Source organism: Microchirus variegatus, assembly GCF_963457635.1.
Source record: "Microchirus variegatus genome assembly, chromosome: 8".
NCBI classification, from domain to species: Eukaryota; Metazoa; Chordata; class Actinopteri; order Pleuronectiformes; family Soleidae; genus Microchirus; species Microchirus variegatus.
The window spans coordinates 27070271-27090379 of record NC_139809.1 but is presented as its reverse complement, the minus strand read 5'-3'; the positions used below and the strand labels follow the sequence as shown (position 1 = coordinate 27090379).

Below are 20109 nucleotides of genomic sequence, written 5' to 3'. Positions count from 1 at the left end.
TTCATCCTCTTTTTTGTCTTTACTGCTTAATGATTAATCACATTTTCTCTTGTTCCCTGAGGTTTATGTCAATTGAATCAGTCGATTTTATGTTCTATTATGTTCTGTTATTCCAAATAATTATATTAAAGGTGCATTATGTAATCAATCTGAAGCAACTGGCCATAAAATCCTCCTAATGTGTCACAGAGACAATGTTCATATAACAAACTGAACTCACCAACAACAACAGTACAGACAAAATATTTGCATTAAAAAAAATATTTTGAAGACTGCAAATCATGTTTATGTTTTGAAATCATGTTTTGACATGTGGCGCCACCTACCGCAGTAGAGTCTCAGCTGCCGAGCAACCACGGGTTGCCAGTTACGTCAGAAAACGAAACCTAAAAGACCTCGGTATTTTGATTTTGAATGTAGTAACCGTTTTTGGCCACATTCTTACATATGGCACCTTTAAATATTCACACATTTCATCAAAACACTGGTTTATAAATAAGATGATTTTTTTTTCAGTATCTCGTTAATCAAACCGCAATGGAAATGAAGTCATAGCTCACAGGCAAATAAAGATGATGTCAAAAAGCACAACCTGGCAACCCACGCATCACCACTCATTAGTCATACATGGACACATCTGTTATCTGACGGTGAGAGTGTGTTTGCAGGGCTGTATAATATGGTGTGTAAAAGCTCGCAAGTGTGTGTGACTGGTAGCGGTGAGTGTGTTCTGTGCAGTGTTTACATAATGTATGTGTGTCTGGGTGTGTTTAGAAGTGACTCATTGTGCGGTGGTCAGCGTGAGGGGAAGCACTGCCAGACACTCATAAGTCATCAGGTTGAAGGCAGTTTTACGGGGTTTTGTTTTCCTTTGAATCATAAGAGGTGAAGACGCCTTTCTTCTCAGTCGGGCCTATACAGTCGGAGAGCTTAATAACTCATGTTTCCTCACAGGCCATTCCTGCTGCTGCCCCCTCTGATGGAGTGGATGAGAGTGGCCATAGTTCACGCCGAGCATCGCAAGAGTCTGCTGGTGGACAGCGACGATGTCAGACAGACCGCGCGGCTTCTCCTTCCCGGACTGGACTGTGAACCCAGACAGCTGAAGTAAACGAGAGCACACACACACACACCCACATATAGAATGTCCAGCTGAGTTTTTTTTCAAACAGGACATGGCAACACAACAGTACACACACACAGTGATATGGGCTCTAACAGAGTGTAGCAGGATGATTACTTTATATCTAATTTTAACTTTGACTCCAGTCTGTGTTATGTCAACTGTGTGTGTTTGTGTCTATGAGGCCTTTGTCTATTTTACCCGAAAGCTTATAATTGTATTGGTTCACAATTATGGATACGTTGTTGTTCACTCATTTTCATTTGTCCCATCAGTTCCCACATAAAACCTTCATTTGTACATATTTAAAATGCATTAATCACATGAAGGTTTCATGGTTTATCTTTTATAATCACATGTTTCACGACATTCAGTCATTTCTCACAAACCGAAGGTCAAACAATTTATTTTCGTACTCATCTTTGCGTCCCATCAGGCCCGAGTGTTGCTTTAGCTCCTTCAAACGTCTGGACTCCAGAGCTGCCACAGACAAGTTCCATCTAGACTTGGGTTTTCGGATGCTCAACTGTGGGCGCACAGACCTCATAGGCCAAGCTATTGATTTGCTGGGGCCAGACGGCGTCAACAGCATGGATGATCAGGTATTGTATCCGTTTTTGAACTTATATTTCAAGACAATATAGAATTTGGGGGAAAGGTAAATGGAAGGAATGAGGAAAAACTAAACCAGAAAATCATTTAATGCACTCTGTATATAAATATAATAATCTTGTGTGTGTTTTTATGTGGTATGTGAGTGCACAAGTGCAGCTGTATTCACTGGAAATCCCATCTAAAATTTAAAAAAAACTATACATTTTTTTTTATTTCTTCATTTGACTATTTTTTTTCTTCATTTCTCAGGGAATGACCCCTCTGATGTATGCGTGTGCAGCTGGAGACGAGGCTTTAGTCCAGATGTTGATTGATGCCGGGGCAAACCTCGACGTGGCGGTATATATATATCATGCTTTAACAATCTCAGCAGATGGACGGACTTATTTTAAATGCTTCACATTATGTGCTCTGTGACGTAGATACTAAATCTAATCTAAAGCACCCAATGTCACAATTTTGTGTGTGTGTGTGTGTGTTTTCCTGATCTTTGTAACACTGATTTATCCTTTGTTTGGCAGGTTCCGCCGTGCTCTCTGAAGCACCCCTCTGTGCATCCTGACAGTCGCCAGTGGGCAGCGCTAACCTTCGCCGTGCTACACGGACACATCTCAGTCGTGCAGGTCGGAAACACACGTGTACACATTTAAAGGCCAACCAGATGTAGCTAGTGTATACATTCATCTGTTGGACGTAATAGCAATATTCATTTATAAAGCTGGACAATATAGCCAAAAACATTATCACAACAATAGGCTTGCTTGTGTTAAAGTTAAAGGCAAAGATGATTGTGGTCTTAAACATCGCTGAGCTATTGCCAGCTCTATTTGCAGTAAATCTCTCGCAGTGTTATAGCTCTCTAAGTGTGGATATGATGCAAATCCCTTCGAAAAAAGCGGAATGACAAATGTGAGGTCAGAGGTTGGTCCATAAATAAGTTACAGGGATGTTAAACATTGCTTAATCTAACAGATGTGGTGTCTTTCTACAGCTCCTTTTGGATGCGGGGGCTAATGTGGAGGGGGCCGCAGTCCGCAACGGGCAGGAGAGCACGGCAGACACGCCACTGCAGCTGGCTTCAGCAGCAGGTGGGTTTACACACATGCACATACACACACACACACACTGTACAACACACAAGGCACAGCTGATGTTAGTGAATGACGTGACTTAGAGTATGTCTGCGTCCTGAGCTGTTTAATAGAAGCTCAATGAAACCTGCCTCGCGTAACTCTTAGCGATTTAGTTGTTGATGTTATTATCCTGTTTCTGTTTGGTCTTTGTGACCGGAGACAGTGTGACATTATTTGTATGTTGTGTCCATCTGAGAACGGTGAAGCAATACTATCAGAGTTGACAGTGGGAGCATTGGTGTTAAAACAACGGGGGCAGACAGGGGCTAGAAGTGTTAATCCTGTCATTGCTGGAGTTTCTCCAGTTACTCCAATCAGTTTGCAGTTGTCTCAACTTTACTAGTGCAATTTTGCTTTTGCCTTTGTCTGTGTTGTTATAAAAGTAATCACTTCCTGTGTGCAGGAAACACAGTGTGAATTGTGTGGAGCTGATACGCTTAATCATAAACGTGTGAACTCATTCGACAATGGTTTGAATGTAACAGAGATGTGTTAATAGTAGGGCTGAACAAATATTTTTTATACAAATACTGAATTGCAATTATATGACTGAAATTGCGATTGCATTATGATTCACAGTATGAGAGGAATGAGGTGATTTTTACTTAATTATTAAAATTTTTAAAGGTACCGTATGTAAGAATGGGACCAAAAACGGTTACTACATCCAAATTCAAAATACCGAGGTCTTTTAGGTTTCGTTTTCTGTCATATCTGGCAACCCGTGGTTGCTCGGCAGCTGAGACTCTACTGACAAAACATGATTTCAAAACATAAACATGATTTACAGTCTGCAAATTTTTTTTTTTTTTTTTTTATGCAAATCTCTCAAGTCTCTGTGATATTAGGAGGATTTTATGGCCAGTTGCTTTAGAATGATTACACAATGCACCTTTAACATCAACATATTTAAAATGATTACTGTGTGATATTTGATGTTTTCTTCAGTCTGTAGCATGGGATGTGTAGAGGTCAGGACAATATTTAAATTAAAAAATGGTAATTTGACACATTTTGGCTCCTGCGATTTGAAAATTGCAGTCGGCCATTTCAGTCAGCAGGTCTGTAGGAGGGTCAAGAAAAGTTTAAGATGAAAGGATGACAGTCTCTATAGTTATATTTAACAAAATAAGAGACCATAACTAATAATAAGTCACAATTATCAGTACTGTGTTAGTTTTCCACAGGACCGCCAAGACTAACATGGGATTGAGTTGTGAATGTCACTACAAGAATGGGGGAAATGAGAGAGTGAAGAACAGAGCACTGTCTGTGGTTCTTTCAGAAACCTCTGGGCAGCATTCCTCTACGGCACCATCAGAAAGCCACACATAGCTCTAGTAATAGAGACACATGCGGCCATGCTCCTCATAGCAGTGACAGCATGTAAACAGCGGTTAGAGTGAATGTTGTTTGAACATGCAGAATAAATACTGATAAAACTTCATTGGACCCTGTGGAAAAAAATGGAATCACTCCAGCAGTAAATATACCAGTAAAACTGTCATACTGTATATGAATGTCTCAGGGGCGTTTGTGTGTATATAATTGAGCGATTATGTGCTTTTCCCAGGCAACTATGAGATGGTGAGTTTGCTTCTGGCGCGAGGCGCCGACCCCTTATCCAAGATCCATGATGGAAATGCCCTTACATCCTCTCTGTATGAAGATATGAACTGCTTCAGTCACGCTGCTGCACATGGACACAGGTACAGCATTTGTGAACTAAAAAAAACACACACACTGTGCTTAGCTTTTTAACTAAAGGGGACAAATTCAACGGTGCAACGACGTTTGTAACTTCTGCATGATGACGTTAACTCCTTTTTATCGTGTGGTGAAAAGTGAGTTCAGGGTCTCCCTCTGTCGAGCCCATCTGTCTGTGAACACCAGTTGTTAGCGTAGAACCGCTCCACCTGTTCAACTGCATGTATGTGTGAACACAATGTAGTCTCAACACTTCACATTCCACACGGAGGGTGACACTTAATGTAATCAGAGAGGAGGCCACTGTGTCACAGAATTGAATGTTATGTTTTGAAGTGAAGACGCATATTAATGAATTCATGCTTTCTCCTTCCTTCCTTCCGGTGTGTGTCCTCCTTCTCCCCACTTTCTTCTTCCCGTTTATCTTGTCAGGAATGTGCTGAGAAAGCTACTGACTCAGCCCAAACAAGTCAAAGAGGATGTCCTGTCTCTGGAGGAGATATTAGCTGAAGGGGTGGAGGGTGAAGATGTTGGAATCTGCCCTTTCCTCCCTCTGTCTCCCCTTCCTACACCTTCTTCTGGCCCAGGGGCTCTGCCAGAGGTGGGCATACCCAAGCTCTGCAAGGCCAGGATGAAGGCTCTGCAAGAGGCCAGCTACTACAGCGCCGAACATGGGTACTTGGATGTCACCATGGAGCTACGAGCTATGGGTAACTATTAGATGGCAACAAGAAAGGGGATTTACTTTCCACCTTTGCTTCGAAAATAATAATATTTTTACATAACAACAACAAATCCCCTCTGTCTAACCAGGTGTACCCTGGAAACTCCATGTGTGGCTGGAATCGCTGCGTTGTGCCCAGCAGCAGTCCAGAACAGGAGTCACACTTTCACTCCTCAGAGAGTTCACCACCATCAGAGAAGAGGACTACTGTGAGGAGCTGGTCACCACAGGCCTGCCCCTAATGTTTAACATCCTGCGTACCACTAAGGTACCGTCAACACCAGACACCATTGTGTCACAACTGCGCACAGGCAATAGTTGAACTTTCTTGTGATAAAAATCCCCTTCTCTCTGCTCATTTCCGTCCAGAATGATGCCATTATCCAACAGTTGGCAGCTATTTTTAGTCACTGTTTCGGCCCGGCGCCCCTTCCAGCCGTCCCTCAGATGAAGGCAACTCTTTCAGCACAGCTGGGTAAGGAAACTCGGATTCTTCCATTCAACTGTGCAAACATGGCTCAGTGTTTCTGAGTAGAAGACTGATGGCTTTATATTGACTTTTTTTCAAGGGATGAAGGGCTACAGCGAATTATTTTCAATATCGACTGACCTGCTGATAGTGTAAGGGTGAATTCCAATTCCTTGCTTAACCCTCAATCTCAAAAATGTGCGCTCCCTCTAGTGCAAGTGCTGTCCCGATTCTCAGAAAAATTAAGTTGAGGGGCGAGTTTAAGGGCTGTATCGCCCTCAATATTGAGATTTTCCGAGACCACCCTTGGGAGCGAGGGCTACCCAGAATGCATTGCGTGTTTTCACATAAGAAAGATGGCGTCGAAAGCAGCGAAGCGAGTGCGATACAAATTAAGTATTTTCTTTGTTAATAGAGATATAAAAATGATGAAAAGCATTATATTATCTTAGTTTAGGCCCATATTATGGATTACTGACGTCATTGTTGCGTAACATTTATTTTTATTTTACGATCTTTTGTCAATAGCCGGCCGGTGCTTACAAGCGAACGTTTGCTATGGTTTACTTTTCAATAAGCCGTGGTGTGTAGTAACTGTCAGCTGAATATGTCCGTGGTTGTGGTATTTGTATGAGTATCATCTTATAACTAACTGACAACCTAATAACTTGACTGAAATAAAAATAATAAATAAATAATCGCGACGTAAATGTGTTCTTCTTCTTCTTTTTTGGAGTTGACAGACTGGACGCAGCTTTCGCATTATTCTGCCCCCTACAGTCTGAAGACGTATCTGCATTTAAGGGGTGTCCCATTTCTAAGTGACAAAATAACCAGCCAGTTAAGATTAAGGGTTGAGCTTGAGGGTTAAGATAGGAATTGGAATTGGCCCTTTGAGTAGTCTGCAGACTAATCATTTAGTTTAAATAATTTCTTGTTTGCACAAGATAGGAACTAAATCCAGAGTTATTTGATATCAGTCGACGAGTCTTGAAAAGACTGACTTTCCCGTTTCAAGAAATCCGTGTCAGACAACAGTGAATGGAGTTGTGAATTTGGTTTCCCACAGACCCTCACTTCTTGAATAACCAGGAAATGTCAGATGTGACGTTTGTGGTGGAGGGGAAACCGTTCTACGGCCACAGAGTGCTGCTGATCACTGCTTCTAACAGGTGGGTGTACTGTAGTTCACACTGTTGTGTATAAAAAGGGCTTTTGTTTCTTTTCTGCCCAGTGTACATAAATATTAGTTTTCTTTTAGATTCAAGTCTCTGCTGGCATCTTCTGGCCCAGATGGAAGCCCCAACAAGGAGGTGGAGATTGGAAACATCAAGTACAGCATTTTCCAGGTACAAATATTCTTACTTTATTTCCAGGTTTTTTGCACCGTATTATTTACCTATAAATAACATTTTAATTTGGGGTCTAACAGCGAAAGAAACAGAGTACACATGCTCTTCTGTATTTCCTAAATGAAACTTCTTCTCACTGCAGATGATGATGTCATACCTGTACTGTGGAGGAACAGAGTCACTGAAAACCAATGTGCCAGACTTGCTGGAGGTGAGAATTCACTTAAAATATAAAAAAACACGCCGTACATATGTAAACAAAGGTAAATAAAAAAAAAAATGCCACTTTCAAAGGTCAGTGGAACAAAACTAAGCATAAAACAGCTTGCGGGCACAAAACTTGGAAGAAAAGCAAAAACACCTAGCAGAGAAATGACTTGGATGATTAGGAAACTTGTGTGGATGATGAGCAAAATGTATACATTTAGAAAGATTAGATTAGATTCAACTTTAGTGTCATTACACATGTACAAGTACAGAATGCGGTTTAGCATCCGATCAAAAGTGCAAAGAGCGGCACGTGCAGTTTATATATGTTCAGTTAAAGAGAAATTATGTGCAGCAGTATAGTCAAGTGGTCAAGATTTACCTTCAATACATTTGTGGATGTTACGTGACGATGCATCTGCTGCTTGTGTTCGGTCCTGTAGTTGTTGTCAGCTGCCAGTCTCTTCCACCTGGGGGCGCTACAAAGACACTGTGAACTCATCTGCTCTCGCCACATCAATCTGGATAATGCCGTCAGCATCTACAAGACAGCTAAGGTAACACACACACACAATATAAACTATTCAGACAAATATTGACCACATTGTTCCTGACATCAGTCTGTAAGCAGCACAGCACAAATGTTTCTGAGGTTTTAGGAAGAAATTGCTAGATTTTGGTGATGATATTGACTGGGAAAACGATAAAAGGCCTCATTTTATGCTTTATGACTTTTAAGCACTTTTCATCTATAGTTTTCCTTTGACCATTGTCTTGTCTTTTTTTTTCAGGTCCATGGTTCATTGGAGTTGAGCTCTTTCTGTGAAGGTTACTTCTTGAAGCAGATGCCTGCTCTGCTGGAGAGAGAAGGCTTCAGGAGCCTGCTGCTGGGACCACCCGCAGCCCGACAAGGCAACAGCTCCACCTCTACCCTGGTTCACAGCCGGGGAGACTCGCCTCTGGAGGAGCTGGAAGCCACCTTAGCTCAACGACTACGCTCTCTCTACGTCACTTCCCGGGTCTGAGGAGAAGAGGAACGCATGCTGAAAGGAAACAGGACAGATGTACCGTGGGGAATCGTGGCAACGTTGAAGCAAACGTTTCATTTTAGGATCAGATTTTAAGTACTGCTGGTTTTTTTTATTTGATCATGGAACCATGGAACTTCCAAAGTCATTTACTTCCTGCCAAATAACTATCTGTGTCCCGGTGTCGGTCTTTGCTCCGAGGACCAAGCTGTGTTTCTAATTTGGTGCCACAGACATTTTAACGTACAGCATCTGAATGGGAGGAAAACTGGACAATGTGACTCTTTTTCTCTGAGGCTCGGGAAGCTTAAATGGAGAATCAGATGGGCTCAACGGGTGGCAACTCTGAATCATTAAACACTGCTGCCCTCTAGTGGTCAAAACTGGCAAAAAGAAAGAACTGCCTTGAAGGACTGGGGTGAATGGTAGTCTCCTGGTTCTGACTGAAGCTGTCAAAGTGTGAATAGACTGGATGCATCTATAAAGAATGAAGTGAGGAAGCCATGCTGGACTTTTGGCTTTGTCACATTTTACTGAATAATGCAGAGTGGGGGAGGAGAGACACAGATCCTCCTGCATTGATGTAGGCGCTGGATTAACAAATGTACTTTTTTATATGTAACTATAACTGTTTTTATTTTCTGAGAAACACTTGCTAAAAAGTGGGATGGATATTTTCTATTTAATGAGGAAACAAAAAAAGATGTGAGAGTATTTAACGGGGTGTTCCCTTTTTTATTTTGTTTGTAATTGAAGCAAATTATTATTAATATTATTGTTTTTCGAAAGTTGCTTTTGTGTAGCTGAGGTTTTTTTTCCAGGTACACTTAGTTACAGTGACAGTTAATTAAGCTTACGTATGCTAAGGTTTAAAGCTTTTACACAGCTACAGCTGCCGGAATCCAACACGGGGATTGGAAGACACAAATAACTGTTTAAATGCTGATTATTGTAATAAACCTGGGTAACAAACCTTGTCATTTTTAATGCTGCACACCATTTCACTGACATCTGGTTGCGTTAATTGGTACGGACTTGAGGAAAATGCATATAAAACGTGCTTATAACATTTCATTTCTACAAAGGTGACGATTAATCACAAATTACGACAGCTACATTATGCACTTACCTGTACACACACAAAGGAAAACAAACACACAGTAACTGAATGAGTTTATTTGTTTCAGCATTGGAGATGCTCACAGTTGTGTTATATGGGGGTTACATCAGTCACTTTTGTTCCTGCTCTGTCATAAGGCCACTGTGGGCCTGCTGCTAGCTTCCCATTGTAGAAAACAAAAAAAAGGAGGGTGAACATTAGGGTATTGCTTTGTGTTTGTAGTACTGATATTCCCTCCATGTGCCTCGTCTACCAACAGATAAAGCCCAGACCTTTGATCCTTCCAGAGAGAGAGTTACAGAGTAAAGGAAGCATTGTTTAAAAACGTTGTGCACAAGATAGGAGGAGGAAGAAGGACAGCAGAAGCAAGGGGTGAATAAAAAAGAAAGAGAAGGCTAGAGATAAGCAGAGGGTGAAAAGTAAGGGACAATCAAGGGCATTTGAAACATTAAAAGGTAGTTTTGTGGAGAATCGATGAAGGCTGAGAGAAGTTTGGCATGGAACATTAACACTAATGCCATGCAAAGAAAAGCTCATGTTTGACATGCACACAGCAATACAAGCTAAAAGCATAGAGCAGGAATCCCCAGCATGGTCAAGAAGACTCATCAACCCCAAGGTTTGTCTGTCTGTCTATTTACAAAAAGAAGAAGTATATTGGGATCTGTGGCATCCTTCTTGAACATTAATATGAAACTGACAAATATCCATAGAAGAGCGTATTCCCTCTCCAAAAAGAGGCTAAGTCTACATTCTTAAATTACTGGTAAATAGTTGTTGTTTTTTTTTCAAGAGTTTACACACTTGTTCCCTCTTCAGAGACCGACTTGTGACCTGTCACGTAATTCTGTTAAAGTCAGACCAACGGAAAGTGAAAAGAAACTTTGATTTTCTTCAAATGTTGCCCCATTTTTTACGAACACACAAGAGGGTAATAAATAACATTCAACTGACCTAACAGCTTTGTTCATATAAATAGCCAAGTATCAATAAATTAGGAAATCAAACGGTGAGGTGAACAATCATGAATAAATTAGGAGGAAAATACAAAAATATCTACAATTTGCATTTATCATGTCATCATTTTTTTTGTTCCTCTACTCCTACTGCTGGTAAGTAAGACTAAGAGAGAGAGAGAGAGAGAGAGAGAGAGAGAGGTATACATGGAAAAACCAGAGAAACCAAAGACAAAAGTGCTGCATATAACAAGAAACAGGAATGTTTGATAATAAGGTCAATCAATCAAAATGGTCATTTAACAAAAAAATACACAGACAGATTTAAAAGAACAGCATGTGGCAGGCACAGGTTTACCAACCTGTCCCTATGTGGTATCTAAACAGTGTCACAACTAGACATTTCAGGTTTTTTTTACATAAGAAATGATATCAGTCTGTACAACAGAATAGATCATTCATTTTAAATACCCACATACCCACCCACGTCCCTCCTCCCCCCCCCCCAACCCCTATACTATATATCATTCCATATCTGACCTGTTCTGCTCACACCCCGATCCTCCCTGAAATCACAATTCCAGTCCATTTGCAGCAATAGATTTAAGTCTAATAAAGTCAGTTAGTACTTTAAACCCAGTTCTTCACAAAGAAAGTACAGTAAAAAGCAAACAAATACAATCCAGCGAGCATCCATGTCGGCTGTTTTGGGCGTTCCACAGAAAACTCCACCTCCCTTCTCTCCTCCTCTAAGTCAGTATATGTGTTTTTTTCTGTGTTTTGTTGATGTCGTCGTTTTTTCATGTTCTTGTTAATACATCCCAGAGTTTTCTGTGCATATGCATGTGTGATTTTTTTTATTTTTTTTTTTTAAATTTTTTAATACATATATATATTTAGTGTTTGTTTGTATTATGGTCGAATGCTTGTTCTCCAATTCATCAACGTTCCTTGAGTTTTAAAAGAGGAAACTTGCCATGTTGGTGACAACAGTGTCCTGTTTCATTGAGATATCTGTGGACAAGCTGTCCTGCATGAGTGTGTGTGTAAGTGTGTCTGTATGATAGGGTACACTGAAGGTATTTTCAACAACTCCTACTAGAGGCTGTTGAAGGTGTAACAAGGGGCACAGAGGGAGATGAAGGTCTGTATGAAGGGTCTGTTTCCATGGTAACCACCCCCCCCCCCCCTCTTCCACTTCTGAGCGCACCTCGAAAAGCAGTCCTCTGTCAACAAATGCCTGTCTTTCTCGGCTCGCTCGGGGGGATGGGGTGGGGTGGTGGAGAGCTGGTGGAGAGGTGGTTGAAGGAGGGCGGATGGAGCAGGAGGAAGGGCCTTAATAGGTTTTCTGGATAATTCCTGGTATCAGAAACAAGTCAGGTCATCACACAGGTTAGCAGCAAGGGAGCAATAAAACACAGCAAGGTCCAACGGAGCGATGACGCATTCAGGGGCAGAAGGGGTGGATGATGATGATGATGGTGGTGGTGGACACTGAGGTGTGATGTGAAAAATGGAAGAACAGGAGTGTGTCTGTCATGTAGGTGCACAATGCTGCCTGTAAAATATCTCTTTGATATATTTCTTTCTATATAAAGTCAATTCATAAAAAATGTGTCCATATGTGATTATACACATTTATCTATGTACAGATATATTCTCTGTGTGCCGCTGGCTCATAGTGATACTGGGATGGATTTTTAGCACTGGCTTGACTCTACAGGTTAAGACTCCTCTCGTGTCCCCACAGACGACACCGGACACTTGGCTCTGTCTCGAGCAGCAGCAGCAGCAGCAGCAGGGCATTTGGTGTCATTTTGTTGGGGCTCGTGCCTCCGGCCAAGCATGGGCGAGGGGCAGCGCTTGGTGGGTGTGCCGGGGGGGTAGGGCACCTGTCCGTTCTTCTCGTCTGAAAAAAGTTGTTTAATTACGTCAAAGAAGTTACTCAATGGGCGGCCTGTGGGTGCACAGACGGGAAGAAAAGAGGACAAAAGAAAGGGGGGGAAAGAGAGAGAGAACAAACAAACCGATGAACAGAGGGGTTCACACGGGATAGAGGTGCGGCTACAGGTAAAGACAGAGCGAGAACAAGCAAAATGGGAGGAGGAGGAGGACGAGGAGGAGCCACAGACACAGCCAGGATGAGACTATGTTATGGTGTTCAGTCCCAATATAACATGCAATTGTTTCATCACAACCAATGAAAACACACAGGTAGCCATTCCACTGGAGATGAAGTGAATCTATCTATCTATCTATCTATCTATCTATCTATCTATCTATCTATCTATCTATCTATCTATCTATCTATCTATCTATCTATCTATCGCCTCAGAATAAGCCTTGTATACTGCATGTGGAAGTGCCGCCGATCTTGCACAATGCACAGCCATGTTTCAACAGCAGTTTGAACGTGACGTGCAGTTTGCATGTTGAAGTGGAAGACGGCTATGCAAATGAATAAGAACTGTGGCACCTACATAAAGTCAATGTATAAAGCAATAAAGAAGGAGTAAATGGCAGTTGTGAAAGGGTGTTTGCATCCTTCCTGGTAACGTAAGGGCCACCATAGTTCCCAGACGAAAGGGAACAGATGAGTAGAGAAATCTCCCAGTTTGTTATTACAATATACAGTTTTAACAGTAGATGGCACTAATTCTTACACACCTGACTCTTTAACCTTAACCCTTTTAAATGTTTGGAAAGAAAATCACCATCTCATCTACCTTTGCCAAAGCACTGATGGACAACTCAAACTTTAAATCAGAAAATGGATGCTGTCTCATGGTTTATGTGTCAAAGGAAGCAAATCATACACAGAAATGTTTGGACTCTTAAGTCTCCAAAGGTTTTACATTTGAGCTCAGTATTTCTAAAAAAAAAAATCCAAGGCCAAAAATCACACATACCAGGAGTGCTGCGTCATTACAGTCAGCCTGACTCGTGAGGTTTTACTAAAATAGAGTCAAACCTGTTATGACTTGCATTTAAGTCATAAATGCAGACGTATTTCTCCCCTGTTCTGTGTGAAACTGTGACAGTGCACATGCAGTTAAACACACTGCGGGGCCTCTAACGGTCCCACTGCAGGTAGGCGGAGCAGGCGAGGACGCCGCCGCACATGAGAAATGGAGCAAATAAAGAGTCAGTGTTCTTTTTGTTAATGGTGCCAACACACACACACAGACACACACACATTCTTGTACTTACTGCATACTGAGGACCAGCATTTCCACTTTATAAATCAACACAATTACAAATATCTGGTTGCAGTACCATAAAATGTCTGCAGGTGGAGCCCCAGAGCAAAAAATAAATAAAACTTTTTATTTTTTTGGTCCAAAATTTGACATAAACGTCATACTATACTTTGTCGTCCAAAATTTGAAAAATCTTTGACAAAAAAAAATTGACCCAAAATTTAACAAAAACGTCATACTATGACTTTTTTTTTTTGGACAAATTGAGTATAGCATGTTATAGCAATCTAAGGAAGTGATTTCAATGAAAACAAAGTGAGGACCGGCCAAAATGTCCTCACTCCGTAAAAATGACCTCACTTTGTTGGTTAAAAACCCTAACTCAACTGGCCGCAAGTACAACACACACACACACACACACACACACACACACACACACACACACACACACACACACACACACACACACACACACACACACACACACACACACACACACACACACACACCAAAACTGGACTGATCTGGTTTCTGTTAAAACGCCTGACAAATCTGCAAATCTACACTACACGTGTGAATGTGTCACAGTTGGTTTTGACTGTACCATTATTCCAGCTGGAAAACGGTTGCAGCCAACGCCCCCCTCCTGATGTTGCTTATTCCTTTTTTCACACTACGTAAAATAATTCCACATTTCTTTCGTCACTTCTCTCTGACCTAATCTGCACTTTTTTTTTCAAAATATGGCAGCAGCACGATCGTGAAAGCAAACGATGTCAGCTGTTTAATAAAACACAGACACCACCCTTTAAACGAATGGTTCTCCTCTGCAGCCCAGATGTATGACTATGCTACGTCCCCTCCTCAGTCCTTGTATTGTTCTGCCCTTCTGTTGTCTCCGAGGTATTCCTCTGTTAACAGTGATTAGGGAACATAATGACTGAGACTTAATGAAGCCTTTTGTTTGACACACATTGGTATGCAAAGTCACGGCTATACTTAATTACAGACATTGACTTCCTTTTAAAGGCCAGAAAGCACTAAAGGTGACACGGGAGGTCAAAGGAAAGAATGGGCGTATGGAGGAAAACGCAACAGACAAAGTTTGTCTGTTTTAAGACTCTTATTACACAGTTTGCTGATAAATGCAAAGGCATGCAATTAATGTAGACTGACCTTGCTCAAAAAATTATTATATATAATTAAATTGTGATTTATATTTTTTAATATCCTCTGTATCCTTTTATGCTTTCAAAGTAAACACTTTAGCAACATTTAATGGTGAAGTTGCAGGTAAAAAAAACCCCTCTTTCTGCCTAATGAACATTATTTCTCCTAAATCTTTCACACTGGACCTTTAAATGGGTCACGCTGAAATTCACCCAGTTTCATGTCTACAACATGAAAACCTAATCTAATGTAAATCCTTTCTAATTGTTTACCTTTCTTTCACCTCATATAATAACAGCTGTTCAGTGCCAAATGCCACCTGGAGTAAGATTAAACTAATATTAATACAACCCACATCACACGTGTAACTGGAGGAAGACACAGACATACAGGCACAGAGTCTGATATGAAACTGATATCCAAAGAAATGTTTTTTTAAAGGCTGATGCAGTTTTCCTGTCTGACCAGCAGGTGGAGCTCTTATCAAGGGGATGGTGAGTTGATGAAAACAAACAGAGCAGTGATTCACAGATTCCTCTTTTCCATTCATCATCCAGGCTGCTATGTGATGGAGGGGAAACCTACTGTATATATGCAATCAATGACAAGACAAGAGAAACAAACAAAAAGAAAGAAAGAAAGAAAGAAAGAAAGAAAGTCACAAAGTTTAAGGGACAGAGGTTTTGTCCTAAGAATTTGTCTTCCTCTGCATACGAGAGCCGTGGAGGAGGGGGGTCACTGTTGTACAGGCACACAGAGAGAGGGAAGGGGCAATAGAGAGCTCGTCAGGTGTGGTGTCGCTGTGTGATGCAGTGCATTGTGGGAGTGCGTTGAGGTGCAGTGGTGTTGCCATGGAGACGAGCTTTGACGATCACTCTTGGAAGCGAGCAGCAGAATCGGCTCGCCCCACCCTCTACTCTAATCCTCACTGCCAGGGCTACGAGATGACATTTGACCCACAGCTGGAGCGCAGAGAGCGGCTCCCAGCCTTTCATGGCAGCGAGGCGCCAGCACATGCAGAGGAAGTGGCTTCGAGAAGCGTAGGGATTTCAGGCATGGGCGAGAAGGAGGACGGGATTTAGGTCAGCTTCAGCGGTGACGGTGGTTCGTCAGTGGGTGGGATGAACAGATGAGGCGGTAGGGGTGAGGGTGAAAAAGGTTTTCGGAGGAGATTCTTTTCTCCCTTTTCTTTTTTGGAAAAAGAAGTTCTTACTCACCAGACAGCTGCTGGACCCCGGGCTGGTCATGTGTGCTTAACAACTGGCTCTGAATCGTCTCCACTACCCGCTTGAAGCGACGGCTGGGTCCTGAACACAGGAAACGTTGATATAATTACAGATCGCGTCCTTTGTCAGATGTTTCAGATGCATGATACACAAAATCTGATCTCTCATGAATCAGATTTGGACAATGCAGTTTATAATCTGAACATAAACACTGTGGTCCTATCTGTGCCGTGAGTGCGAAAGGTCCAATAGTTCATTCCATGTCAAGTGGTGTGAGATCAGATATACACTATATGGACAAAAGTATTTGGCCACAACTGTTAATTATTGATTTCCGGTGTTTCAATCGGGTTTTTGGGCTTGATCCCTTATCTCTACTGACAATCTTAAAGATTCAGCACACCGACACAATGCTATGCTTCCAACTTTGCAGGAACAGTTTGAAGAAAAGCTCCTTTCTATTCCAACATTATTGTGCCCCAGTGCACAAAGCAAGGGCTATGAAGACCAGTTTGTTGTAGAAGAACTAGACCGGCCCACACAGTCCTGACCTCAACCCCATCGAGAACAGACATCGTGAGCCAGGTCTTCTCATCCAAACATCAGTGACTGACCTCATAAATGCTCTACAGAACAAATGGACACAAATTCACATTGAAACACTTCATTAAGAAAGCCTTCCAAGAAGTGTGGAAGCCGTTATAGCAACAAAAGGGGGGACAACTCCATATTTAAGTACTGTATATGTATTTGAATACATCATTACAGTCCCTGTTGGTGTAATGATCAGACGTCCAAATACTTTGGACATCCATTGCACTTCTTCAGACGGTGCAAAGGGCGTCTTTAAACCAGCACTTCACTTCACTCCACTGGCTGCCCATGCATCATTTTAAAATAATTTTATTTGTTTTTAAATCCCTAAATGGCCTTTCCCCACCCTACCTCTCTGATGCACATCTCTCAGGTCAGCTGATCAGCTGCTCCTGACTGTGCCAAAATCCAAACTCAAGCTCAGAGAGGGGTCTTTGCATTTGCTGTTGTGGCCCCGAAACAGTGGAATGATCTGTCCCTGTACATGAGACAGACCTCTTCCCTGCCTGTTTTTAAATCTTTTCTTAAAACTCAACTCTTTTCATTGACTTTTGACACTATTTAAAGGGACACTGCGTAGTATTTATGGGTTTATATAACCCAAAATCCACTTTTTTATACATATTATGTGCTCCTGCATTGTCTAGTCGCTGTATAGTAGTTTTTGTTTCATTTTCGTAGTGTTTCAAAAAGTCATGTAAAATAACATGGTCGCGGGCCGCTGTTGCATTGCCACGACGCCATGTTTCTACGGGAGCCTGTAAGGACAAACCCGAGAGAACAAAACGAGCGCCGAGACGAGGCTGAGAGCGGATCTTTTTACGCGTTTAGAATGGAGGACCACACGTATTTTACAGCGGATAAAGGAACACCAGTACCTGACCGTACGCCCGCACCACGGAGAAAGACGACGAGAACGACATATGACCGGCTGAGGATACCGTATCGCTCAGGGAAGGGAGGGGGTGTGCAGAGGAGCAGTTCTTTGTTGTACATTTCAGCCTCTCCTCTAGATGTCACTATAAACTGCTTACTTCACCTTAAAGTTGTTGATGTTATTTCCATTTAAGCCTGTTTTTGGTTTTACTTATTTTATTTGATCTGATTTTATTATGGTTTTTTATCCACTTTTTTTACATCTATTAAATCGAAAGTTACGTATGTAACTACGGTTCTATGAATCCTGGATGACCGCCAGAGGCGGTGCTTTAGCACTGGATGTCTCCATCTTGCGCATGCGCAGGTCGAGTGTTTATACCAACAAAGTCACCCATGACCCCTGATGACGCCGGCTAGCCTATATCTTCCGGTGACATCAGAGGATCTGTTCCTGCAGAATCTTCTCGCGAAACCACGAGGATTCCGAGTGACAGAACGCTCTGGCGGTCATCCAGGATTCATAGAACCGTAGTTACATACGTAACTTTCGTTCTATTTCATCCTTACTGACCGCCAGAGGCGGTGCTTTAGCACTGGATGACCATAACAACAAAGTCACGAGGAATGCCAGTACGTACCTCAGTGAGAGTAAAGGTAGAGGCGGCACATTCACCCTATAGAATCTGGAGAGGGTAGCTGGTGATGCCCACCAGGGGCACGCCGTGCAGAGCCGCCCATGATGTAGTGACAGCCCTAGTAGAGAGGCACCTCCCCCGGATGGCAGGGGATAACCACCGTGTTTGTACACCTGAGTGATGATGTCCATAATTCTGTGTGAGAGTCACTGTTCGGAGGGAGCACGGCCTTATTAGTACGCCGTAGTAGAGAAACAGCTGTTCTGACCGTCTCAAGCTCGCGGTCGAAGTTATATAGACTCTTAAGGTCTGGACAGGGCACGGCCGTCATGACCTTTCCTCCCCTGCTGGGAGGATAAACTGTGCCAGGATTAAGGTTTGACGATGACAGAACCTGAGGAGGAAAAGCCCGTATTTGGCCACAGAGTGACCCCTGAGCCATCTGAGTCTGAGTTCGACCTCAGACATGAGTCCCTCACAGAGAGAGCATGTAGCTCCTCAGCACTCCTTACTAAGTGATGGTGAGGAGAAAGGCAGTCTTCAACTCAAGGGGGGGGGCAGCACCGGGGCAGATCCCAAGCCAGAATTCTCTGTACCCTTGGTAGTTGTAGCCTTGAGGCTTTCCTTTAAGGAAAAGGACACGAGTCTGTGGCACTCCACGGTGTTGTCATCAACTTGAGTGTGTCGAGAGGAAAAGCCCGCCACATAAGCCCTCCCGTCCGCCATTCGGGAGTGGCTGTAGGAACTACAGAATTGTTGTAGTTGTATAGTAGACGGGGCCCTCGCCCCCGTCGGAACACCAGGCAGACAGTTTACACCTGTTCACATACTGCATTTGGGTAGAAAGCTCCATAGTTTTCAGTGTGGTACATTGGGCTGTGTCTGAACACTCTGCCCGGAGGTCGTGCCCTGCAGTGGCCGACCCAGAGCTGGAGGCAATGAGGGTCAGGATGCCAGACCTGGCCCCCTAACTGAGACGGGAGATCCAACCTGTCTGGGAGACGCCGCGATGAGCTGCAGCAGAGCCTGTGCAGCAGAGGAAAACATGTCATCCCTGGCCAGAAAAGGGGGCCACCAGTAGCAGGTTGTGGCCCTGCTGGAGGACCCTCTGCAGTGTTTGAGGAATCAGCGGCTCTGTGGGAAGGCATAGATAAGAGCTTCTGGGCGATCGTGTGCGAGAGCATCCTCGCGGCTGAGAAGGGCTGGCCTTCTCTGTCAAGGAGAACCAGAGGGGGGCAGTGGGTCGTTGACTCCTCTGTGGCAAAGAGATCCCCCTCTGCCCTGCCGAAAAAACATCCCAGATATTAAATACCACCTCTACATCAGAGTGTGTGCAATTATGTCAGAGAGAGACGGTTGAGACATTGTCTGACCGTACTAGCACATGCCTCTACTGAAGGAACTGAAGAAAAAGCTGCAGTGCCATGTGCACTGCCCGTAGCTGTGAGGGATACATCTGTGTGACAGTCTCCCGAAGGGATGTAATGGTGCCCATGGGCGTGCCCTGAAGAAGAAACCATCTCACCCTCCGTGGGGCCAGAGCAGGCCGAGGAGGCAGGAGGCCAAGGAGGCAGCGTTGTGATGCCTAAGCTTCCTGTGCTGGTGCCACTTGGCATACAAGTGGAAAACTGTTCGGCCACCTCTGAAGGGGGCGTAGTGGCAGCGGGCCTAAGGGAGCCACAGTGGCAGCAGCTGTTAGCTTGCCTAAGAGGCGCATATACTGGGTGTAGCGCAAGCAGCGGCCCTTCTGAAGAGGAGAAGGAGGAGGAGGATGTCGTCCACACGCCGAAGTGATGGACAGGCCCTCATGGCAACAGCATCCGGAGTCACCCCCCTAGAAAAGTGTACTCTGAGAGGGAACCAGGCAGCTCATTGTGAAAATCACTCTGAGGATGTTCATGCCCCGCGACTGCAGGGGGGAGAGGGCTGCTGCCACACACCTGGCCAGCACCAGTGGTGAAGGGAGAGGCC

General features: G+C 43.3%; 2 protein-coding genes across 2 annotated transcripts in view; one reads left to right on the top strand and one right to left on the bottom strand.

Moving 5' to 3' along the window:
* Positions 1 to 9080, top strand: part of abtb2b (ankyrin repeat and BTB (POZ) domain containing 2b) — a gene marked incomplete at its 5' end in the record, with an annotated part of 52550 nt that extends 43470 nt beyond the window's left edge. The window contains 14 exons of the mRNA XM_083893193.1: positions 955 to 1107; positions 1560 to 1725; positions 1988 to 2077; positions 2260 to 2361; positions 2730 to 2826; positions 4445 to 4580; positions 5011 to 5288; positions 5392 to 5570; positions 5672 to 5777; positions 6841 to 6943; positions 7033 to 7120; positions 7266 to 7334; positions 7774 to 7887; positions 8122 to 9080. Of these exons, the coding sequence (XP_083749319.1) occupies positions 955 to 1107; positions 1560 to 1725; positions 1988 to 2077; positions 2260 to 2361; positions 2730 to 2826; positions 4445 to 4580; positions 5011 to 5288; positions 5392 to 5570; positions 5672 to 5777; positions 6841 to 6943; positions 7033 to 7120; positions 7266 to 7334; positions 7774 to 7887; positions 8122 to 8355 (1915 nt within the window). The 3' untranslated portion in view covers positions 8356 to 9080. The remainder of the gene's footprint in view (positions 1 to 954; positions 1108 to 1559; positions 1726 to 1987; positions 2078 to 2259; positions 2362 to 2729; positions 2827 to 4444; positions 4581 to 5010; positions 5289 to 5391; positions 5571 to 5671; positions 5778 to 6840; positions 6944 to 7032; positions 7121 to 7265; positions 7335 to 7773; positions 7888 to 8121) is intronic.
* Positions 9081 to 12158: 3078 nt separating this feature from the next.
* The window catches only part of brsk2a (BR serine/threonine kinase 2a), a gene marked incomplete at both ends in the record, with an annotated part of 224468 nt that continues 216517 nt past the window's right edge, over positions 12159 to 20109 (bottom strand). Inside the window, 2 exon segments of the mRNA XM_083893512.1 lie at positions 12159 to 12391; positions 16022 to 16111. Of these exon segments, the coding sequence (XP_083749638.1) occupies positions 12159 to 12391; positions 16022 to 16111 (323 nt within the window).